Source organism: Papio anubis, chromosome 8 (genome assembly GCF_008728515.1).
Source record: "Papio anubis isolate 15944 chromosome 8, Panubis1.0, whole genome shotgun sequence".
NCBI classification, from domain to species: domain Eukaryota; kingdom Metazoa; phylum Chordata; class Mammalia; order Primates; family Cercopithecidae; genus Papio; species Papio anubis.
In genome coordinates, this window is record NC_044983.1 from 104,837,531 (window position 1) to 104,863,572 (window position 26,042).

The 26,042-nt window shown below is 35.3% G+C and overlaps 1 protein-coding gene across 1 annotated transcript in view; it reads left to right on the top strand.

The window, feature by feature from the left end:
* The window catches only part of PKHD1L1 (PKHD1 like 1), a 191,211-nt gene that overhangs the window by 152,727 nt on the left and 12,442 nt on the right, over positions 1-26,042 (top strand). The window contains 13 exon segments of the mRNA XM_031669316.1: positions 782-955; positions 3,665-3,768; positions 4,682-4,811; positions 5,595-5,716; positions 7,411-7,501; positions 10,641-10,789; positions 10,871-10,993; positions 11,555-11,666; positions 11,745-11,861; positions 17,342-17,507; positions 20,695-20,927; positions 21,126-21,293; positions 23,725-23,882. Coding sequence (XP_031525176.1) covers positions 782-955; positions 3,665-3,768; positions 4,682-4,811; positions 5,595-5,716; positions 7,411-7,501; positions 10,641-10,789; positions 10,871-10,993; positions 11,555-11,666; positions 11,745-11,861; positions 17,342-17,507; positions 20,695-20,927; positions 21,126-21,293; positions 23,725-23,882 — 1,847 coding nt within the window.

Here is a 26,042-nt window from a genome sequence, read left to right on the forward strand (position 1 = left end):
CTATAATTCTATATCATATATTTTCTTTAAATCTAAAGAAAAGTTTTATTTGAAAAATGTTTCATTGTAATTAGTTGTAAAACAGTTGGTTTTTGAAGTTTGACATTATAGATTCTTTCATTTAAAATATCAAGCATTATTCTCTGTTTGAAATGCACCTGCTTGTCTTAAAGTTTTGAATAACATTTTGTAAAATGTGGCATGTAATCTAGGTTATGTTTTACAAATTGTTAAGATGTAAATGTACAGATGGTATTGGACATGCTACTACCTATTGATAAAGAATCTTGTGGTTGATATAAAATATGCCACAGGGAAAGTGGAACAAACCAAGGTTTAGGTGGCAGGAGTGTTAATTGCCATGCGTTGTTGATTCTCCTCCTAGCTTTGGACAAATTCTTTTACTTCTCTACATTTTCTCACCTATTAAAATTACAATACACTTCTCAATTTGCCATACAACAGGGTTTTCATGTGTAATTTGAAGTGATTATATACTACCTTCAAGATTTGTTAAGTAGTAACTTTATACTTGCTGCTGATAATAATAATTTTGATGTAAATAGAGGAAATATTTTTGGTTATATTTCATTTTATAAATATGAATATCATAATATCAGACTGCCATCTGTATATGTTTAAACATGTAAATCTAATAATTCATGCATTCATGTTGAATTTTGGCTTATTAGAAAGCTGTTTAGCATATGAACTGCAAAGGAACTAGTAAAGACAGATATTTCTCAGCACTGGCAATAATCTAGCTGCCTTTATGCTGCAGCTGAAAAATACCATGTCCCTGGAACTGGTGAGAGCTACATGTTAGCAGCTGATGTTGGGATACTGAGTAGGAACATCAAAATAATTGGTGAAGATTACCCAGGTTGGTCCGAGGACTCTTTTGGAGCACGCATACTGGTTGGCTCATTCACTGAAAATATGATGACATTTAAAGGTTAGTATAAATTCAGTTTATTTTTCTAAATGAGCTATAACATGATCTCATCTATATTTAGTCAGCTCTTACATAATGCTCACTTTTTAAATAAGATTATGTGGGAAAATAAAACATAAAAAGTGATTATGTAGCCCAGGTGTTACCTTCCAAGTAAATTCTCTTAAATTACTGCTTTTACTTTTATCTTCACAGACAAAATGAATTATCAAATTAACAATGACCTTCGGTAACAGCTAGACCAGTCTTTCACCTAACAGAGATAATTTTATACTAAGTACCGCAGATCATTTGTTGCTTTTGTTTTGGTTTAAGGAAAATTTCAAGCATACACCAAAAATAGAGAAAACAATATAATGAATCCCAGTGTACTAATCACCAGCTTCAACGATGATCAGCTTTGGCCAATCTTGTTTCACCTACACCTCCATCCACTTTCTACATGCTCCTGGATTGTATTGAAGCAACCACACATTATATCATCTAGAAGTATTTTAGTGTGTAACTGTAAGACATTGTAGAAAACATCAACAAATATCAGACCTAAAAATGTTAATTTCTTAATAATAATTTCTTATCAAATGATAGTTCAAATTTCCCCAGTATCCTCCTTCCTTTCCTCCTTCCCTTCCTTCCTCCCTCCCTCCCTTCCTCCCTTCCTCCATCCTTCCTTCCTTCCTTCCATCCATCCTCTTGTTTCAAATAAATATCTAAATAAGATCCACATTTCAACTGGTTATGAATCTTAAATCTCTGATTCATTCATCTCTCCTTGCATTTTATCTATAAAAGAAGTTGGTCCTCTAATTCTGTGGAGTTTCCAACATTCTGGAATTTAGTGATTGCATTCCTGAAATTTAACTTGTTCTTGTCTCCCTGTATTTCCTATGCCTAGGTGATCTAAAACTAGAGGCTTCAGGCTCAATTTTTAGGCAAGAATTATGCCAGACAGCGTGTCTCAGGCCTGTAATCCCAGCACTTTGGGAGGCCAAGGTGGGAGGACTGCTTGAGGCCAGGAGTTTGAAATCAGCCTAGGCAACAACCCAATTGCAAAAAAAAAAAAAAATCCATTGTGTTCAAATCCATTGTGATTGTTAATCTGATTAATACTCAGAATGCTCCATTATTGACTTTCAGAACCTTTTCATGTTGATGCCTGTCTTCTTGACATGAGTTAGTTTTCTAAGCCTCTTTACTTTCTGATACGGGAAGCACATACTGTAATTTTTTTCTAAGACTGGAACTCAATTGTTCCTCCAAGTAATTCTGGTTCTTTTTATTGGAAGATGTTATTTGGATCCCACAATCTGGGTACTAGGACTAGAGCATCCATTCTTGATTTGAACTGTTGCTGCAGGTACTCACTTGTTCAAAACACTGCCTATTTCATTTTGCAACGGATCTATTCTAGAAAATCTTTATATTGAGAAAACAGCAATCTCACTACAGCCTCTACTTATTGTTCATAATCTGCCAGAGGAAGTTTAACTGATGATGATGGTGCTGCTGCTGCTGCTAATGATGGTGATGGTAATGATGATCATGACACAAGATCACGGGCACTGTGCTAGGCATTAAACACGTACTATCTTATTTAATCCTCATAATGTTATGGCATAAATATTATCCCTCTTTTAAAGATGAAGAAACAGATGAATAAAGGGGTACAGTTGCTTTGATCTTGAATATTAATCTGTGTCTTTCTCACTTCAAATTCGGTGAAGAACCCTGACAGTCTTTCCTTGCTCCTATATATTGTTTTGTGATGTGAGTAAAGATAACATATCTGTGGCTTTTGTAAGCCCAGGTGGTTTATAGTAATCATGTCTTCTCTATCATTATCTCAATTTTTCATATCTTTTCAACCATGTATATAAGAATTGGCTCATGGATTTCAAGGTAGGCTTTCTCTTCTGGTACAGAATAACTCTTCTCCAACACATTCTATTAAGTATCATTTTTTGAACAAATAATATTCTCTTTGGTTATTTTCCAGCCATGAATTCCTGGGCCTCAGTTTTTTTTTTTTTAACTAGATGATAGAGATATAAAAGTTCCTAACTCACAGGGTGCTTTGTGAGAATTAAACCCCATATTGTCTGTTATGCATTTAGTGCAGCACTTGACACAGAGCAATCTCTCATCGATTGTTATTGCTGTTGTTAGTAGTCTGTAAAATTACCCTTTGTCACCTCGATGGTACTTATGATAAGCTGACCAGCAGATAATTGGCAACACATATTCTGAAAGAGATTATAAAAGATAATGCCCTTAAAAGCTCTTTATGGCATCAAAAGGGAAGTGTCAGGTAAATTATATCTTATGCCTTATGCCATACATTCTCAATTCGAAAATATCACCGCCCACCCCAGGAGGAAAAACTTAGTTCTGGGGGTGGGGGCAAAAAACATAGGTATTACAATGGTTTGTGGTCCTCCAAAAGGCCACTGTACACTAACAGATATATGGTATATATGCGTTATTAAAATTTTGTGGGAGAGTGCAGGCTATTAAGAAAAAAAATGTTGAAAAGGGCTATTTGTGAGTACAATGAAAAGAGGTCTGAGAAATACTACTTCTTCCGGATTAAAGGATCAAATAATAACTAATGATTTTTTCATGAAAAATTTGAACTTTGTGTAGCTTTTCAAAAATGTTTTATTCCAACTGTTTTAAGAAAAACAAATTTTAAATCTTTCCCTACCTTAGGAAATGCAAGAATAAGTAATGTGGAATTTTATCACAGTGGTCAAGAAGGCTTCAGGGATAGCACAGATCCAAGATATGCTGTAACGTTTCTTAACCTAGGACAGGTTTGTGCTTTATTTTTAATTTTGTGTATATTAAAAATACGTAAACTATTTTTATTTTCATGTGACTTCTAAATAGCCACATCTTATATTAGCTAAAATTATAATCTAATATAATAAAACTTTCTTGGCCCATTAACTTTTTAGACCTATATAAGTAGGATTTGATTCCATCCATATTGTGTACTTATTTAAGGCCAGTAAAAATCATAGGAAAAGTAGTATAGAGGGTGAAAAAATTGAAGATCTGTAATAGTGGTTTATATATCCACTTTATTTTGCAATGACCAAAAACATTTTTCCAAATGGTTTCTATTAAACAAAGAGCGTATTGCTCAAACTTCTCAAATGAAATGCATGTCTGATCTATGCCTCCATCAAAAGTGGGAAAATAAATATTCCTAGAGGGCTGGTGATTTAAGAAAAATGAGAGACAGCCTATCTCTTAGTAGAAATAAATAAATAATCTTTTAGGTTTAAATTGAAACCCCTAACCTGTTCACTGAATGGTTCCTATAGACATTTGAATAGTAACTCCTTGCCTAAAGAATTTTTATAATAAAAAAAAATCCCTGTCATCATGAACTATTCTTAAAAAAGTAATTTTTAGCACCTTAGCATTTTATAAGTGATAATAGGAATATAAATGCATAGAAAAGCACTTGAGAATTTTGAATCTGCATTTAAAGTAAGCATATATATTTAATATATCTAATAATAAATTCAGATACATGGAAATTTGCATATTTTATATATGGATATATTAAAGATTTATGGAGAAATCATCTTTAAGAGAAAGTGAATTGAGTATTGATGATTGATCAAGGTTTAATGAAAATCATTTACTTCAATTTTTTTCTTTAAATATATTGTAATTTTATTTTTAAAATGTTCTCTGTATCCCAATGTTTTATAGATTCAAGAACACGGTTCATCCTATATTCGAGGCTGTGCTTTTCACCATGGCTTCTCTCCAGCAATTGGTGTATTTGGGACAGATGGATTGGACATAGATGACAACATAATTTACTTTACAGTGGGAGAAGGTAATATAATAATATTTTGGTCCAAATTAACATGTCCTGTGGAGGCTTTCTTATCTGTAAACTCTAGAGCCATACTGCCCAATTGATCTTTCTGTGAGGATGGAAATGGTCTATATTTATGCTGTCTAATAATAGTAATTACTAAATCACATGTGTCTATTGAGCACTTGAATTATGGCTAGGAGCTGAATTGTGACTGAGGAAATGAACTTTTAATTTTAATGGTACATAATTTAATTGCACTTAATATACATTTAAATAGCCACATGTGGCTATGGCTATCATATTAGACACTATAGCCCTATAACATGGAAGAATTTTTACCAGACCACATTCTTATATGAGTTATCTAATCACTAATTATTTAAATGTAATACTCCTCACATATAAATCACAAATATTATTACAAATAAAGTTTATATACAACTGTAGACATATTATATTGATTTGTGTCAGTATAAAGTATAATAAACTTATTTAATTTATATAAAAGCTGTGGGTTTGTTAAATAAAATCTGAGATGGACCCTGTGAACCCAAATATTTAACAAGCACCCCAGAAGATTCTAATTCAGGTAGTCTATTAAAGAGGGAGAGTTCATTATCAAAGAGTTCAGAGGAATCTTTCAAAAATCTAAGAGGATCATTTGTCAGGCTCAAAGTAGAAAAATAATTTTATAGAAAACCAAAAGACATTACTCATAATAGTCGTTTCAAATTGACTTACGTATTTTGGGGATTTTCTTTCCTTTTTTTCTTTTTTTCTTTTTTTCTTTTTTAACAGGTATAAGAATATGGGGGAATGCCAACCAAGTCCGAGGGAATTTGATTGCACTTTCGGTTTGGCCAGGAACCTATCAGAACAGAAAAGATTTAAGTTCAACTCTCTGGCATGCAGCAATTGAGGTAATGAGAACAAACTTATAATTATACTAACTTATAATGATATCAGTGATTGAAAAAATATAATAAAATGAGCTAACTAAAGGAGTGAATGCACTTTTAAAAAGATGATGTAAGTTTCGGTAGCCATTGGTGTATTTTTTTCTGTTGATGTCTATTGGTTTAAATAGTTCTCTTACCTCCTTTCTTCTCCAACATTATTTCAAGTTCCAGTACAGGGCCTCTTTGCTGCTAGTACTCGACTGAGTGCTTTGGGCATATTACTACTTAATTCTGAATTTAGTTTCCTCCCTAAAAATGAAAATAGACAATGAAATCTCTAAAATCCTTTTCTCATCTAAAATGGTCATGATTCTACATGCAAGGTTATTATACTTATCTGATATTACTAATTGGAACCTTCTTGTTTCCCATGAAGTTTCTTCAATTACTGTAAGTGTTTGTTTAGATATAGAGTAAGATTACAAACAAGAAAAGAGAAAGTGGAGGAGATACCTTCCTCCTGCCTTTACCTATGACATAGAATCGAAAGAAATTAAAAATAGTTACCTTTGAAAGATGGGATAAGGATTGAGGTTTTTTTTTGTTTTTTTTTTGTTTTTTTTTTTTGTTTGTTTGTTTTTGCACAACTATTAATACCTTAAGGTAAAATCTGAAAACTGAAATTTGGTACACATTTATTAGGTAAAAGATAATCTCTTTTTATCTGTTTATACATATTAAATGTCAATTCCAAATCTTTAAGGCTATTTGTGTCTTTTGAAAGAAAAGGTACTTAATTGACATTTATGAATTCATGTGACTCTATTTTTATCAAAATATTTAAAAATAAATGTGTTTAATATGATTGCAACTTTTGACTGTTTTGCTGACACCATAGGCAAGAATGATATGTGTGCTGTATGCTTCCATTTTTTTCTACTTTGACTTGGCTTATAAAATAAAATTGTTTAGTAATTACCTAACACTCATGCTAACCTACTTTGTGATTATAGCAAACGTTATGTAAACTAGTCAATGTCTCCACTGAATCTTATGATCCACTATCATTGCCTCAGTTGTCTTTTTTAAAATAAATTAATCAAATTGGTAACAAAACATAACTAAAAAGAGCCTGTAAAAAGAGCTTGCACCTGTAATCCTAGCTACTTGGGAGGTTAAGAGGATTGCTTAAGCTTAGGAGTTTGAGACCTACCTGGGCAACATAGCGAGACCCTGTCTCAAAAAATATATATATACACACATAATTTTATATGAATATATATTTATATTAAACATATATAAATATAATATATAAATATATATTTATCACTTTTTCAGTGATCACAAATTCCTGAACAAAGTATTAACTTCTTGTTACCTTGTTATAATACTGGAACTTGTTCTGTGCCTTGTAAATTTTAAACCACATTCAGTGGATTTTGTGACTGAAATAAGAAATAATCTCTTTAATGTAGTTTTTAAATGAAGTCCAGACTATAGTACTTAATGATGGTTTTACACTAAGAACCTAGTGTAATTTCAATACATCACTTGTAATTAAGTTTGAATGGGGTAAATAATAAATTAAATTTTTCCTTCTGAAAATGTAGTCATAATTAAAGGTTTTCATAAGTATATTGTCATATACTTACTCTCAATTTATATAAATGTTTACTAGCCTGATGCACAGTATTTTTTTTAAATCATTGCACTAGATAAATAGAGGGACCAATACAGTTTTACAGAATAATGTAGTTGCTGGATTTGGAAGAGCAGGATACCGCATTGATGGTGAACCTTGCCCAGGTAAGTCTTTTAAACCAGGAATCGCTAAAACTAGGAAATAACTTGTCCAAAATTGTTAAAATAAATAATTATTGTTTGTTAATTCAATATATAATATCTTTTCCTTCTGGTCACTGAAATAACTCAACAAGATAAATTATTTCAAGATAACATTGGATCTAAAAAAATAAATAGGTTTCTAAGGAAAACTTTATTTTCCCAAGTTTATGATCCCAAAACTCCAATAGCAACTTGAGTTGTTGATTTGGTCGGCATTGGGACAGTAAGTACCTCATTCCACCACCATTTTTACAAAAACAGCACTTATAGAGATACATGTTGACATACACCATTATTTTAACTTCTACTTTGATAGAATAAATGTTCACTATTCATATGTTAAACCTGCATGCATCAAAAAGTCAATGAACATGAACAGACACTTCTCAAACATAGATTTCTCTATATTAGATTAGTAAAAATTAAGAAGTAACTGAGCATCTACTCTTTTGACAAGGCTGTAGGGAAAGCAAAACATTTACACCTTGCTGGTTGAAGGACAAAACAATATCATCTCTGCTTAGGGTAACATGACAACATCTACCAAAATAACACATGCATTTACCTTTGACTCAGCATTTCCACTTCTATGAATCTAGCTAACAGTTGCCTTCACAAACTTAGAAAATTATTTACGAACAAGGTTATTCATCACAGCATTGTCTGTACTAGCAGAAAACCGAAAGCCATTTGTGTCCTCCAATGGTAGAATAGTTATATAAAGCCAGACGATGGAACACTAGACTACTCAAAGAAAGAAGGCAGAAGAGTTCAATGTATTGATATGAAGAACTCTCTAGAATATTCTTAAGTGCTAACTGGAGAGTGCAAAATAGTTTATAAAATACTATTTTAGGTATAATACATCTAAAATGTTTTGTGGAAGAAAGGGAAGGAATCAGAATGTATATGGTATTTGTATTTACATAAGAAAAGTGTAAAAATCATAGAAAGTAATTGGGAACAAGGGAACTCAGTACTTATAATTGTGTTCTTTTTCAATAACCTCTATATTTTCAACCATGTAAATAAATTATTATGAGATCAAAAAAGTAAAATACATAATAAATCTGCAGACTTTACCCCTCAAGAAATTTAAAGAAAGTTAAAGAAAATGGGACTTTCTCTGAGAAATGTAGGCCCCTCCCAGAATTGATTAAAAAAAAAAAAAACTCAGTATAGTTACTTTTTAACAGCTTTATTTGGCATGATTTATATAGCATAAAATTCATCTTTTTAAAAAATATACTAGTTAAAAGTGTGTTTATTTTTAAGATTCTTTGAATCAGCATTTTTTTTTCTGTCAATTCAAACATTTTAGACTTAAGCGGGTTTTATTCTTGTGCAAAATACATTTTGAAGGAATAAAAACTACTTTGTCAACATACTTAACTGATTCCTTGATATATGCTCTTGTTAAATATTTTAGTTCCCAACTGCTTGAAGTGGCTTTTCTTTGACTTAAAATTTTAAAATATGTAATTTCTTTACAACTTCAACAAAGTTATCCTTATGGATTTTTCAACATCAAAATGTGATCTTTGAATATGAGTATTTACTAGTATGTATAATGCTATGTAATGCATTTTTCACTGACTATGTGGATATTCCTAAATAATTGAGACTATTTATAAGGAGATTTTGTAGTTATAGCAACTGAAATATGAAACATCACAGAGGAATGAAGCATTTACGTTCCTAATGGTACATCAATTTATTCAATGCATCCCCCAGACAAGAGTCTGGGAAGCTCGGGATAGTGAAATACACCGGGTTCAGGGGTGAAACCCTATCTGTCCATGCATCTATTATTGTGTGACTCTAAGGGAGAGAAATGTGAAATCTTATGCAGGAAAATTATCAAAACCAGGAAGATCATAAATAAAATGTAAAACCCACAGGACTAGGAAGAAGGGAAAATCAATAGAAGATAAAAGGAAACAGATACCAGGGAACCTGAACAGGAGAGCTGGCATTAAGTACAATTTAGGAGACAGTGTTGCTCTTTATAGACAGTCCTCCAATTCATGACTATTTGGGGAGGCAGTTATTAAGGTTATTGAACTGATTCGGACATCAGTAAAACTTTCATTAAAATCCCCTTTGTTCTATATATTAATAATGAGTATAGTTGCCATTTATTGAGAGTATTTGCTATGCACTTTATGTAGGTGATTTCATTTTATTTTGAAACAATTCTGAATTAATCATTAAAACTTTTTACATATGAGGAAACTAAGGTCCTAAAACAACTTTCCCAAGATAATGCCTACACCAATTGTTAAAATATTTAAAGACCACCTATCTCTGTACAACCCTCTAGGCTCCAAGAAGTGATGGTGAATGAGCTAGGTGCATTGTCTTCTCTTATGAAGCTTACATATTACTAGGAGAGAAGAGATGGATAATTCACAAATAATTAATAATAAAAATATCAAGTGAAAGGAATTTTAATTGCAATGTAAAGTGACTGAGGTGATATTTTGAATCAGGTATTTAGGGAAGGTCTTTTAAGGAAGTGACATTTGACTTGAAAATGGGATGGCCAAAAGGACATAGCAATGGAAAGATGTTTAGGGGGAGCATTTCACGGACAGTAAGCTGTACCATTGTGTTTCAAGTTTAGGCTTATTTGTATCTAAATCCCATTCTCTTTCTAATTAAATTAATGTTTACTTTAATCAGACAAAATAATGTAAGGGTGTTAACACTAAATTTTGTAAATGAGTATACAGTTATTTTAAATAACAGTGAAGAGACTAGTTAGACAAAATTAAATACTAATTAGAATAAGCCAGGCGAGGTGGGGCATGCCTGTAGTCCCAGCTACTCAGGAGGCCAAGGCAGGAAGATGGCTTGAGTTTGAGACCAGTTTGAGCAACACAGTGAGACTCTATCTTGAGAACATTTAAAGAAAAACACTAAATAGAGTGAACCATAAATGGCAGAGCCATAAAAATATTTGATCATATTAAACCTGATATCAGAATTATGTATGCAATTTTGAAAAGAATTTTGTTAACTTTAACCGATACTGCTTATTAAAACTATGTGACATGAACTGTAGCGTTCATTCTCTGGTTCTATATTTCCTTCCAAGGCCAGTTTAATCCCGTGGAAAAGTGGTTTGACAATGAAGCCCATGGGGGTTTATATGGTATCTATATGAACCAAGATGGCCTTCCTGGATGTTCTCTTATACAAGGATTTACCATTTGGACATGCTGGGATTATGGAATTTATTTTCAGGTAATTATGATTAAAGATGGTGATTTTTAATTTGTTTTATGATTGTCCTTAGTATTATGTAACCTGTAAATTCTGTTGCAGACCACAGAGAGTGTGCACATTTATAATGTGACCCTGGTTGACAATGGAATGGCCATTTTTCCAATGATTTACATGCCAGCTGCTATATCACACAAAATTTCCAGTAAAAAAGTACAAATTAAGGTAAGAAATTAATACAGCCACACCATGGGGAAAAAAATAACTCAGAGAAGGGTAGAATTACTGAAGGACTAATAAGAATAATCTCCTTAACTTCTATCTGTCTCACCCACACCTCCCTGCCTTTGTTCCCACTGCCCTCTGCTTAAAAAACTGTTCATTCTTATCCCTCCTCCTCCCTTCCCTCTTCTTGTTTATCACCTGCTAATCTTGCAATAGTAATTTTCACTCCCTCTATGAAGTTTTTTCTGAGCCAGTTTAGGTGGTAATGACACTTCCTCCACTTTTTTGTTCCTTCTGTTCCCTGGATGTGTTTATCACAGAAACACAATATGTCCTTATATATAATTATTTACATGTCTGTCTTCCCTCTCCTATTCTCAGTGTTTTTCCAGTTGGGGTTGCAATCACACTTTTTTCATCTTTGTTTAATGAATGATCCACTTTTTGAATTTATACTTTGTGTTTTATTTACTACAGTAGAATTCAGTATTATTCATTATCATGTTTTATTTTAGTAAGAGCTATTATTAATGCTATATTGGTTGGCTTATTTCCAAACAGAGCTCATTAATTGTTGGAAGTAGCCCTGGGTTTAATTGCTCTGATGTCCTAACTAATGATGATCCCAATGTTGAACTCACTGCTGCTCATCGGAGTCCTAGATCTCCATCAGGTGAAAAATTTGAAACTTTAATGTTGGTGTTCATATGAGTGCATATTCAATTTTCATTAACTTTTTTTTTGGTAAAAGGTGGGAGAAGTGGGATTTGTTGGCCTACCTTTGCTTCAGCTCATAACATGGCACCCCGAAAGCCCCATGCAGGAATCATGAGTTACAATGCCATCAGTGGCCTTTTGGACGTCTCAGGCAAGTACACAATCTTTTATAAATCTTCTCAATGAATTTCTGTAAAGAATATGTAGAGGGTAACTAATAATGTTTCATTGTCAGTAAAAATGATTTAAGTGAATTTTTATAGCAATCTGCTCAATATGACAAATCAGACATTAGAGTCAATTTCGAGAATGGTTCCTTGGCAGGATTCTTATACTGTATGTTGAAGAATTGATGTTAAATTTTCCTTCTAAAACAACAACAACAAAACACTGTATTGTGATTTAATATTAATTAATTTGTATAATTTTAAAAGCCTTTTCATGTGAGTAGGATTATATATTATCATCCCCTTTTAAAATTTAAGAACCTTAAGCTCATAGAACTTTAGTGCCTGGCCGAATTCCCACAGCTATTGGCACAGCTAGGATTAGCATCAAAATCTTCTGATTCAAACTCCACTGCTCTTTCACTGAACCAGGATGGCTGCTTAGAAATGTAAAATAATTATATAGAAATTAATGTAGTAAACACATCAATTATTTTCATTTGGCCTATTAAATAACACTGTGCATTTCCTGTTGTAATGGAGCAAGTCTCCCTTCCAGGATAATTTTAACCAGTGTCTCTTTGAAGAAAGTAGTTCAATACGTTAGACATCTAAGTTTTCACAGATTCTTCCTCACAACTTTAGATCCCAGAAATGTGAAACAAATGGGCAACATTTTTAAGTGTTAATTGCAATGATGATACCCTTGGAGGAAATTGTATAACATGCTACATAGGTTGTAATTGAACATATATGGCTTTTAATAAACAATATGCTCCAGAATATTATAAATATCATGTGGCAATGAAACTGCCCTTATGAAATGAAGCCTTAAAATTGAAGTTTATGGAAAGAACACGAATAACTATTATTCTTTCATAAGATATAGTCTTTTAAAATAACATATGAAAGTTAGTTGACTTAGATTCCCTAGAAACAGCCTTAGATGAGGACTTTTATATTAGTGGCTTCTTGGAATGCCTAGTAGAAAGGGAAGAAAGAGAACAGGGCAAGGGAAGTTGCTAAGCAAGGATGTGACATGAGCTGTAGGGTAGCTTCACTTGATGCCACTGGGAAACTCTGGAATGTAAGTTAAAATTGCCACGGAGTTGATCTCACATTTGGCGAGGTGGGTGGGGGACAGTAGTCATTTGTATCCCCATGTTAGTTTTTGGTTACAGCTGCCCCTATGGGGAGGACCTTAATTTCCCAGGTATGTGGTTCCTTTTTGGCTAAGCTAATTGTCTGGGAGAAAGGACAGTTGTTAACAGCCAATTATTCAAAGAGATGAGAGATGGGTGTACCAGCCTTTATCCACTTCAGTCCTCTCTTGGGATCCCTGGGATCTACTTGCTTTTTTCATTGTTACTTACATTAAGTTATTCTACCAGGACTGATTTCTCCCAAATTCTGCATGGTCACGATTTCTGGGAAAAACTTTAAGAAGTGGGTTGGTGGTCACACTGCCACAGCTGGTCCCTAAACCATAAATGATACTCATCATTTCTCTCATCCATTGCCCTTTCTAAATTTCTGTCTTCCCTGGCTAACACTTCTGCTTGTCAAGATGGCTTGCTTGGTAGAATGGCTCAGACCCTTATCCCTGTTATAAATAGGCCCCTGGTCCATGGTGGCTCATGCCTGTAATCCCAGTACTTTGGAAGGCCAAGGCAGATGAATCATGAGGTCAGGAGTTCAAGACCAGCCTGGCCAACATGGTGAAACCCCAACTCTACTAAAAATACAAAAAAATTAGCTGGGCATAATGGCGGGTGCCTGTAATCCCAGCTACTTGGAAGGCTAAGGCAGGAGAACCGCTCAAACCTGGGAGGCCGAGGTTACAGTGAGACGAGATCACACCACTATACTCCAGCCTGGGCAACAGAGTGAAACTCTGTCTAAAAAAAAAAGTCCCTGGTTTCTGTGCCTTTATGAAGCCATGACTTTTGTACTTGCCATTTTACAACTAATAGTGGGCATATACCCTGGTGGATCACGTGAGTGCATCCTGCCGTCATTCTATAGAATAGGCCTACCTCTGCATGGTGATCAGGGTCAGTTACACTGCCAGATGGTAAAACCTTCTTTGTCTGATGAGAAGCCTGCAGTAACCATGAGGTAGGTATAGCTTTATTTTTTTGAGTTACTTACTGTATGTCCTGCTGAAAACACGTCTCATCTGGGAACTAAGACCTCCAGACTCATAGAACCTAAAATTTTAGTATTGGAAACACAAGTTTCCCAAGTGAACTTCCAGGGATAATGGTGAAAAAAGTTACTCCTACTTCTTGCCTTTGGTACCAGCACCCACGTATTCTATATTTTTGATATTTACCACCATATAATGTCTTTTGTTTTAGGTTAATAACACATGTTTTGCAGGTTGTTATTTCCAAAGCTGACAGCTCAGCTGTGCCTTCAAGAGTCGATTCCATCAGTCTGTTGGAGTGATTCTCCAGATGCTGTATTGTATGATTGCAGCAATTCTTCCATTGTGATCCCATTGTCTATGCTCACCCCGTACCTATTTTGTTGAACGTGAGATCTTTGGTCTAGGGTGATGTTATGCAGGAGCTCATGCCATTAGATCACTTTGTGAGTCCTAGTATGGTGGTGCTAACTGAAGCCCTATAAGAAAAAAAACTCCCACCAGGAATACATGTCAGTACTACTCAGCATGAATTGTTACCCTTTCCAGGGTGGAATAAATCCAGTGTCACCAACTTTAAGTAAATGTTTGATTTCCTGAGGAATGGTAGTATACTAAAGACTTCATTTTAATTTCTGTGCCGGGCAATTTGGGTCAGACATTAAGTAGTGGAAGTAGCTCCACTAACTTTGGAAGGAAGAAGGCCATGCTGTTGGAGCCATGCATAGCCTCCATCTCCACCAAAAAGGCTACTCAATTCATAAGCTGATTTGTAAGGGCTGGGGTGGCTGAGGACAGAGATTAACTGACATTTGTTGGACAAATCATCCTGCCCATTTGGTTTTTCAGGTACTCTTCTGTATTGAATGCTTATTGGTAGGCAATAGCATGCCTTTTGTACCCATTTTGACAGATATAGCCACAAGTTTTTTTCCTGAACATCCAGTCTACTTTCTTCCAGGCCCCTTACCAACGAGCTAAGCCACTCATCACTACCCAGGAGTCCATATTTATCCTTACCTTTGATAAATTCTCTCTCCACAAAAAGTAGATGATCCTGTGTACCACCCAAATTTCTCTTAATTGGAAAGATCTTCCCACACCACACCACCCCACACTCATTCAAGGCCACCTCTGAGTTGGGCTGAAATGCATTGGAATTATATAATACATCCATTTCAATATTCCCATTTTTGAGCCTTTGACCTGCATTTTTCTCACAACATGTCATGGAAATTTGGGCATTTCTACTTAATGTGTGCCATCACTGTTTCCAAGCTTTTAAAAGTCATTCCAACAACATATTAAAACTGGCCATACTAGTGTATAATTCCCTTGGAACAGGTCCTGTGGAAGATAAGATTTGTCTTGTAAGGCTCTGTTGAGGTCCCTGATGATTTTAAGCAAGTAGAGCAGGAAGTTACTCTCTAATAAGAAGGAGTATACCATTTATACACATACAGAGCATTCAGCACATTCTGAGACTTCAAGGTCCAAGTAGCTCTTCCCATATATCTCCATCTAACTTAGCATCCCACTTTGTTTCTGTCAGGGCCTTTGATGCAGGGGATTTGGTAGGGCTCAGAACCCAACCATCTCTTAAGTTGTAAGGTTCTGCTAATCTTACACTTATATCCTGAGATTTGCTTTGAATTTGTGAATGACCATTATAGTTTCATTTTCTTTCTTCAAATCATCAATAAAGTAGAAGCAGAAATGGAATTCTTATGCAAGTGGATTATTGAAGATATTCTCTGAAGAGAAAGGGAGTGAGAGAAGTATTAGAATAGGGCAGAGGAAGGAGCTAAGCAAGGATATGACCTCAACTGAAGTCCAGCTTCTTCTACCTGATACTTCAGAGAGCTGTGGAGTGTAAATTGTGCCAAATGCTTTTCCCACATTGAGGCAAAAGTTCTTCCATATGTCTTATCAGTCAGGCATAGCTACTTGTGGTAATGGAAGGGAGTACATAATCTCTCAGTTGAGGGAACTATCAAGTGGCTAAGGGCAATTCTTTAGAGAAGATAGCAGCTGGCCAGGTGCAGTGGCTCACGCCTGTAATTCCAGCACTTTGGGAGGCCAAGGTGAGTGGATCACTTGAGGTCAGGAGTTTGAGGCCAGCCTGGCCAACATGGTGGAACCCTCTCTACTGAAAAAATACAAAAATTAACCAGGCATGGTGGCAGGCACCTGTAATCCCAGCTACTTGGGAGGCTGAGGCAGAATCGCCTGAACCCAGGAGGTGAAGGTTGCAATGAGCCGCGATCACACCACTGGACTCCAGCCTGGGCGACAAAGTGAGACTCTATTTCAAAAAACAAAAACAGAAGACTGCAGCTATGAGTGGTTTGCAGCCAATACTTACAGGAGAAACTAGGTGTTGGGTGCACTGACCCAGTAAAGGAGATCTGGGCAGGGCACAAACAGCATCTGCTACTGTGATATTTTATTAATACTCATCTACGGGTTTGTATTCCTGTATATAGACTCTTCTTAGGAGGAAATATAGTTAAGAAGAGGCATAGATAAAACATAACTGATTTAAGAATTTTAGAGGTCACCTTTTGCTTTTCTGTTTAGAGTTATTGGATTTTAAGTACAATGGAGATTAAGTTTTTGGATCCAATCAATTTTATCTTTTAGCCATGTAATATATACAAAGAAGCCAAGGGAAAAATAGTGGTTCATTTATCTTAGCTGGATAACCCCCCAAATTTAGAGACTTTAAACAACCATTTAGCTCATGATTCTGTGTATTGTCAATTTGGGCTTTGTTCAGCTGGATGGTTTTTCTGCTGGTCTCACCTGGTCTTGTCCATTAGGTGCCGTCAGTTTATAGGATGGCTATGGGCTGGTTAGTCTAGGATAGCCTTACTTCCATATCTGGTGGTTGGTGCTTGCTGACAGTTGGTGCTGGCCATTAGCTGGGGTGACAGGAGTGATAGAGCCACATGTATCCCAGGCTTACTCATATGCTGGAAGTCACAGAATTCCCTGGAACACTAAGAAAGAGCAAGCTCCAATATGCAAGCACTCTCCAGATCTCTGTTTATGCCGTGATTGCTATTGTCCCATTGGCCAAACCAAGTTACATGGCCAAGCCCAGAGAAAATATGGGCGATCATTACCTAGTGATATGAATATTGGTAGGAAACAGGCTCCCACAAATAGTGGTAGACTTATTTACCATATCAGGCAAGAGCGCCATGTTTAAGGTAGTGACAAAAGATGTGTTTGGCTAATGTGCATTAAATAAATCTGATTTTATCACTTTCTTTAGAGAAAATAATCACTTATCTATTATTTATATTTTAGGTTCCACATTTGTTGGATTTAAGAATGTTTGTTCAGGGGAAACTAATGTTATATTCATTACTAACCCTTTAAATGAGGATTTACAGCATCCAATCCATGTGAAAAATATAAAACTGGTTGACACTACTGAACAATCAAAAATATATATACATAGGCCTGATATAAGGTAAAAATACATAAAAATTGTGGTTTTTCTATCTTTATAGTTTTTCATTCTCACTTCCTCCTGCTCAAGATCTAAGTTGGCATATTAAAATAACTACCAGTTTTTATGAAACTTTAATAAGCATTATGAAAATTAAGACCATTTAAGAATGTAAATCTAAATGTTCTCAGTTGAGTTTTAAAACTGGGCTTTAACATATATGTTTTCTCCCATTGCTTTGCGTGTGTGTGTGAATCATCAATAACATCATCATTGTTAAATACGAAAACTATAGATGGGGTCTGAAGTGTGTTCTACTTTAATATCTTTCCATTTAAGAGCAGGCATAATGCGCCTGTAGTTCCAGCTATTCAGGAGTTTGAAGCAGGAAGATTGCTTGAGCCAAGGAGTTTGAGGACATCCTGGAAAATACCTCTGCCACTCAGGCTGGAGTGCAGTGATGCTATCATGGCTCACTGCAGACTCAAACTCTTGAGTTCAAGCAATACTTCCACCTCAGCCTTCCAAGCAGCTTAGACTACAAGCACATGCCACTATGCCTGGCTTATTTAATTAAGTTTTTGTTTGTTTCTTTGTTTGGTTTTTTTTTTTTGTAGAAACAGGGTCTTTCTATGTTTCCTAGGATGGTCTTGAACTCCTGGCCTCAAAGGTTCCTTCTACTTTGGCCTCCCAAAGCACTGGGATTACAGGCAAGAGCCACACACACATTGTTTTTGTTTGTTTCTCAAGTTAACAGTCATTAATGGACAAGAGATATCTCTTATTATTTCTTCCCTTTTTCTTACCCTTTTTGATTACCTATTGCTTCCAAAATATCCTATCACAGGCACCCCAAAATGTGCTTGGAAATTAAATGTCAGCCATTATAATCACTGTGATTATAAATACACATAAACTTAGAACAGTGATTTTCTGATCACAAAGGTCAGTTGGTGTCAGGACATTTCCAGAAGTGATCATTTAGATTCTAAGTCATAGAATAATATATCTAATAATTCCTACTTTTTATAAGAAGTACAGACCAGGAATTTAGATATAAGGCAATACTGGAGGAAGAAAAAAAATTATTACTGATCTTTGACCATTTTCAGCTTAGGGGAAGAGAAAAGAAATTATGTTCTGTATTGAAATAGACATCTCAGCCAGTCATGGTGGCTAGTGCCTATATTCTCAGAATTCTGGGAGGCTGAGGCAGGAAGACTGTTTGAGCCCAGGAGTTTGATACCAGCCTGGGCAACATAGGAGCTCTCACCTCTACAAAATTTAAAAAATAAAAATTAGCTGGGTGTGGTAGTGTGCACCTGTGGTCCTAGCTACTCAGGAGGCTGAGGCAGGAGGATTGCTTGAGCCCAGGAGGTTGAGGCTGCACTCAGCTGTGATCACACCACTGCACTCCAGCTTGGGCAACAGAGTGAGACCCTGTATCAAAAAAAGGAAGTAGGCACCTCTTCAGATAAATGTAATATTTCATAAATTGTTTGACTTCATCTGATTTTGCTTTGCTGACAACCCAACACTTATTTATTTAATTATTGTTGAACTTCAGTGTTTGGGGGGTCCATAGAGCCCCTCCTCAGTAGGCAGTTATTATCTCTTATTTACTTGTCACTGAATCTTTCAGTTTCAACATATAATTTTAGAATCTAAGTCCTGAAGAAAATACCACATTTTCAAATGTGATTTTTCTGAGTTCTGTGCTGGTAGGCGACGCTGTCAGTGCTCTCTCAGATCTTTACTGGGCAGTGTACCCAACCCCCAGATGTTCTCAGTGTTGGCCAATAACAATCCATGGCTTTTCAGAACTTTGCTCTTAGCCAAATAGAACTAGCCACAGGAATCCAAAGCGCTCCCTCACACCACCCTGCAGTCCCTGTAAAACGACTGACTAATTCAGGAGTACAAGGCTGGCTGCTTTGTCTTAAGGTGGCAACAACTCTGCTGTGCAGTTTATGTGCCAGAGGTTTTCATGGCATCAGATTAAAGCTATTGGATAAACCACTTCTCTTCTCCCCCTTTTGAGAGGATTCTTTTGGCAATTTACTTGAACAAAAACCCACACCTCAGGCTTTATTTCTTGGGAACCTAAACTAAGAGCCCAAAGCCACAACATAAAAGACTGCCACTGGGCACTCTACTCACAGACTTGCTTACAAAAACACATTGCACATACTGGAATACAAAGAACACATGAACTACAAAAATATTTATTAAAATCCTTCTCTAAAACTTGTATATTATGTAAGGAATAACTTGTATTAAAAACTTCACGTGTTTCTCATAGCAAAAAGGGAGAGCTATTCTAGATACTATTCAATAGATCTGAGCTGTTCACTATTATTCTGTTACTATAACTCTGCCCATGGTATATATCATGGTATTCTATGAGTATATTGTATGTATACCATTTGAATGTATAGTACCTTACACGTTAAGCTGCTGTTTTATGATTATAATCAGGTAACAATCAATCAACACTCCAGATAACTCAAGATGAGGCAAAATATCATCTACGTTTGAATTGCATGATGAGTTTATCTTACCTCTTATTGTTATCTATAGAATGGTTACTAAAATATGTAGCATAATAAACACAATCCAAATATATCCATATATCCATAAACAAAGGTCTACAAGAATATATACTAATCTGCAATTGGTGATGAGCCTAAAAGCTTAGAATGGGAAGGTGACAGGGATTGAGATTTTAATAAATCTTTAGATTATTTTATAGTAAGCAATACTTTCATAATTTTTAAAGACAAGAAGGAAAGGAAATAATAATAAAGGCTTCCCTGCCAACACAGGGATTTTATATGTCTTGTAAAACAGTAATCATTCACCTACTCTCTGGAGAAATGTTAGTATATTATGAACAATGCACAAATAAGAAATCTATCATTCAACAATATATAGAATAGAAAAGTGGAATTCTGATTTTTATATCCCACAGGTATGATTTGTTGTTTTGAAATGTTAATGAATTCATAATCATAGACCAAATCAACACAATGGAAAAGCAGACCTCATTCCAATGCTAATTACATAGGCTACTTGGTCCCACTTTGAAACCTCTCTGAAATAAGATTTAATACATTAATTTTTTCGGATACCCTGTTAGCAAATATTCAAGTATATTCATATTGCTCTCTAGAAACAATGAACTGAATAATTCAACTTTTCTCCACAGTAAAGTCAATCCATCTGATTGTATAGACATGGTTTGTGATGCCAAGAGGAAATCTTTTCTTAGAGACATAGATGGCTCCTTTCTGGGGAGTGCTGGTTCTGTGATACCTCAAGCAGAATATGAATGGGATGGAAACAGCCAAGTAGGAATTGGAGACTACAGAATTCCTAAGGCGATGCTCACATTCTTAAATGGAAGTAGAATTCCTGTCACAGAGAAAGCACCTCATAAAGGTTTGTTGGATCTTATTCTGTTGTTAGGCCTTAAACCCATGAAACAAAATATATGTTTTATTTTTAATGACTTATCTACTCAACCAATAACTTATATTTTCTGCTTCTTAAACTGGCATAACAAGAAAAAGATGTTACGAGGATTTTCTTACAAAGAGATTCTGTATTATTGCTAAAATATATATAATATGTTTCTAGGAATTATTAGAGATTCAACCTGTAAGTACGTTCCAGAGTGGCAGAGCTATCAGTGCTTTGGGATGGAATATGCGATGATGGTTATTGAAAGTCTGGATCCTGACACAGAAACTCGAAGACTTTCCCCAGTGGCTATAATGGGCAATGGTTATGTTGATCTCATTAATGGTAGGTATTCAATATGCATAAACTAGGGTTACTCAAAACATTTGTTTGTTATTAAATGCATGAAGCCAACTCATAAATTATTTACCCCACACAACCAGCAAACATAAGGCCTTGTTTGCCTTCCATTTGTAAGAATGAGCAATGCGCAGGGAAGAGACTTGATCTTGCAGTACCTCATCCAGGAAAGCGAGGACAATTATTTAAAATTGGCCATTAAAATAAAAAGAAGAAGGAGGGGAAGAGGGATGGAGAGGAGAGCAAGAAGAAGGGGGAAAGTTATTTCTGGAGTGATCTTCATACTTTATTGATAAAGTGGTATAAGTATTTTGAAGGAAAAAAATGGTCCAAGTATCTCCAAAAAATACAATTTGTCTAGTGTATATCTCTAATTCCTTTCATTGTCAAGACCAGTTGGTCAAGCTGTAGCATCAGGTTTCTTCCATTCTGGTCTTAGGAGGCTGTAGCAGAGAAGGAAGGTAATGGTCTCTATGCTCAGGAGACCAAGGTTTTTTGAATGAGTAAGATGAACTTCTTAAGGTAGTGAAAACACAGACAAGGATTCATCATATATTCTTGAAATGACACCAGGGACTCAAAACTTAGTCCCTAAACAGGCTTAGATTAGGATCTTTTATGTGCTGAAAGTGTATATAGTTTGGATTAGATAGATTTCTGTGCCCTTGTGGTGTCACAACATGTACTAAAATATTCTAAAAATCAATAAAATATGAATGCTTTAAAAACTTGTTTATAAGAACAGAATGAAATAAATCAGAAGTATTCCAAAGTTTCATGATTCTAGGGCTTTCCTCACTTCTCCCACCCCAATGTGTGCTATGCCTGGTTTCTGTGACCTGCAGTCAACCCAATTTTAGATGCTGCTTTTCGGATTTTATGAAGCAGAGATCATGAGAACAACTTTAGAACTGTCAATGAATAATGGAGTAATAGAAGAGATATTTCCAAATAGCTCTGTTTTATATGGTGGAAAAAGATTTCATTGTCTTATTTTTACATTTCCCTTTTCTGGCAAGCAATACAAGTTTTCCATTTACAATAATGACAAGACATATTTCTTCAATATGAATTTAAATTTTAAAAAGTGACTATCAATTTAAAGAAGTCTTATGTAAATGATAGCAGCACAGAAAAATCATGAAGGTGTTAGAAGAATCACTGAAGCTTGGGATGTGCTATACTAGATGGGGAAAAAAAATTCCCCAAGATAAAAGTTACAGAAAATCACTCAAGTTTCCTTTTGAATATTAATATTAAATTTTATTTATTTTAAAAATATGACTTTTGCCACTTTAAATTTTTATGTTATACATAGATATTTCTTTATGTTTTCAAAACTCACAAAGAAAGTATATTTAAAAGTAGGATTTATATTTTGTATGCTAAGGAAAAGTTTAGGCTCTACAGGAGCTTTAGAAGTTTATATTGATTTAAAATTTGATTGAAGTGTAGTTATAAATATTGATAATACTTCCAAGTAAGCTAGGAAATAAAGAAAACCTAATGAATAAATACATCAATAAAATTCATTCCATATTTCACTCAATGTTTTATATATGTATAATCTCAGCCACTTTAAAACTAAGTGAAATACAGAAGTTTGTTATGAAAGTCATTTTAAACCTACTCAGAAAATGTTTGGATTCACTATTTCTTGGCTTTCTAGAGGGTTTGATAGAGTGTTATTTCTTAGGTGGCTTCAGTTAATTAATGATGTCAACACTCTAATGGTACCTGTAGTAACAATTGTCAACAAAAATTTCTTAAATTAAAATTAAAATGGAGGAAGATTAATGACTTGATTAGATGAATGTGTTTGCTGAATTTATAAATTAACTGTTTTTAAAAAACAAGTGCATGAGTGAAAGAACAAATTAACGAATCAATGGTTCAGGCATTCAGAGGTCCCTGTTTTCCAGGTACAGAGCCTATTGGTAACAAACTAACTCTGTTATAGCACATTTCCTAACAAAGAGCCTGAGAAAGTTCAATTCCCACTCAAGCTTTTATTTGGTAGGGAGGAGAAAGGATCAAGCATTTTCTTCCTCACCATGTGGCCTAGGCTTGAATATTGTCATTAAAGTAGAGATATATGCAAATCTTCTATTTCTCTCAGTGACCTTCCAATACAAATTCTTATTACCCTGGGCAGTGTTCAATACACCCTTCTTACCCTGGGCAGTGTAAAAGTAAGGGTGATAGGAAGAAGTTTCTTCTCTGCCTTCCTTTTTAAGCCAAGGTTTGAGAAATAGCTTAGCTGGCTGGGTAACGGTGGATGGGTAATAGGTATAAATGCTGAACTTGCATTTGAACTTGACCGTGGCAATTTATTTTAAATACAACTACTCTTCAGATTTTATACTAATAAAATGCATTATATAGGAATATGCACTTTCATTTTGCATGGATTTAGGCCCACAGGATCATGGCTGGTGTGCTGGATATGCATGCCAGAGAAGGCTGTCCCTGTTTCACAGCATTGTGGCTCTGAACACATCTTATGAAGTTTACTTCACGGGCACCAGTCCTCAGAATCTTCGACTGATGTTGCTTAATGTTGACCATAATAAGGTAGGGCAAGATGTCTTAAGGGTAATTGCTGTTGATTATTTGCATGTTATTTCTATCTGCTAAGACTTGTATCTCCTCCCTTGTTCTAGCATTGTCAGCCTTACAGCCCATTTTCAAGAATGCATCAGGGTACCACTGAAATTATTATTAGTCTAGACAGTTTTCATTAGCCTGAAGGTACAAGTACTAAGCATCATCATCATCCCCCTGCCATATGCACTTGATTTGGTGCTCCATACATGAGGCATGACAGTGATGCCTATGATTTGCATGATTAACAAGCAAACCTAAATTTTTACATAAAAATAATGTACATTCAAAACTGATCACTTGGAATTATATACTTATTCTTCAATGCTGCTATTACTTATATATGTCAGAAATACACCTTTGGAATTTACTTCAGAGACTGCAGCATGTTATTTTTAATATCTTCAATAATGCCAAGTCTTTGCTAGAAACTGAACTCGGACAGGATCATTAAATTTATATTTAATTAGTATGAAAAGAGTATGAGTTTAACCAGTAGTGTCATAATTCAGATTTTCTTTTCTAAGAATATGAGACTTTAAAGTCCCAGGGTGTTTAATGTGAAGAAAGAATGCTGATAAGGTGAAGCAGAGAAAGGAATAAGGGAAGGAGGCACCTGCCCCTTCCCAGGAGACAGCAGTTCCATCCCTTCGCACCAGATAAAACCTTGGAAGCACTCTTGACTCCTCTCTTTTGCTCACATTCCTCATCCAATCCATCTGCAAGTTGTTTTGAGTCTGTCTTCAAAATACCAGAATCTGTCCACTTCTCACCACCTCCACGGCTACTATCCAGTTTGAGCCTTTCCTGCATCATGGTAATTGCCTCCCAATTCCTCTTTCTACTTCCACCTTTGCCCTTCTATAGTCTGTCCCCAACTTAGTAGCCAGATACCTTGAAAATATGTCAGATCACGTCTCTCCCATGCCTCAAACCCTGTAACAATTTCCCTATTGGTCTCTGTCCAAGAGTTAGAATCCTCACCATGACCTGTGAGGCCCTATGGGAATCTCTCTCATCCCTGAGCTCTCTGGCTTCTTCTACTCCTCCAGCCCCACTGAGCTCCTTGTTGTTCCTAGGGACACCAAACATGCTGTCCCCTAGGCCTATGTTTCTCATGTTGCCTTAGCCTAAAACACTCTACCCTAAGCGGCTAAAGTTCCTGTCGCCTCAGATTCCACTTTCTCAATAGGCCTCCAAGATCATGCCTTCTTCCTTGGCTCTCCCAAGTTACATGCACCCTGATTTACATTTTTCTTTTCTCCACAGGATTCATCACTATCTACCATGTTTCCTACTTTACCTTTTATTACTTCTATTTTTTGTCTCTCATCACTCTTGAATATAAGCTCAAAGAAGCCAGTGGCTCTTGCCAGCACTTAGAATACCGCATGGCTGAAATAGGAACTCAAAATTTTCTTTTTAAAAAAATCAGAAGAGAATATTTTAACTCTAAAAATGAGAATGGTGACTACAAAGTAATGTGACTGTTAATATTCTGAGCCTCTGAAGACAATATCAAAAGAAGATTCCAGAACTATGTATAGCTTATTAAAATCCATATTAATCCTTCCCTGCTCTTGGAAAAGCCAGTCTCTTTATGATCATAGCTGATAGCATGAAATGTAAGCAATATAAACATGAAAAATGAATAAAATTGAATCAGAGAGGATAGTTATTTTGACATTTATTAGTCTTTCTACCAAATTTTTCTCAGAGATGAGCATTTTTTTTTCCAACATGAAGTACCTAATTTTGTGTGGCTGCATTATACAGAGTACAGCTAAGTCCCCCTTTCCCTGCTCCTGATATTGAAAGTCTGTATTGTTCTTTGTTGTCTTTTAAATGACCCTTTTTTTAAACTTAGAGATAGTCATCTAATAATTTATCTTTTTGTACTTTTCTATTGAGAATGGTCAATTAAGGGTTAAGTTGTACTATCTGTATGAAAGGTTGAATGTAAGCCCATTTTAAAATTTTAGTTCATCACTTATCCCAAATCCATAAAAGTTAGGTTTTTGTTTGTTTTGTTTTGTTTTTTCAGACGGAGTCTCGCTCTGTCACCCAGGCTGGAGTGCAGTGGCGCGATCTCGGCTCACTGCAAGCTCTGCTTCCCGGGTTCACGCCATT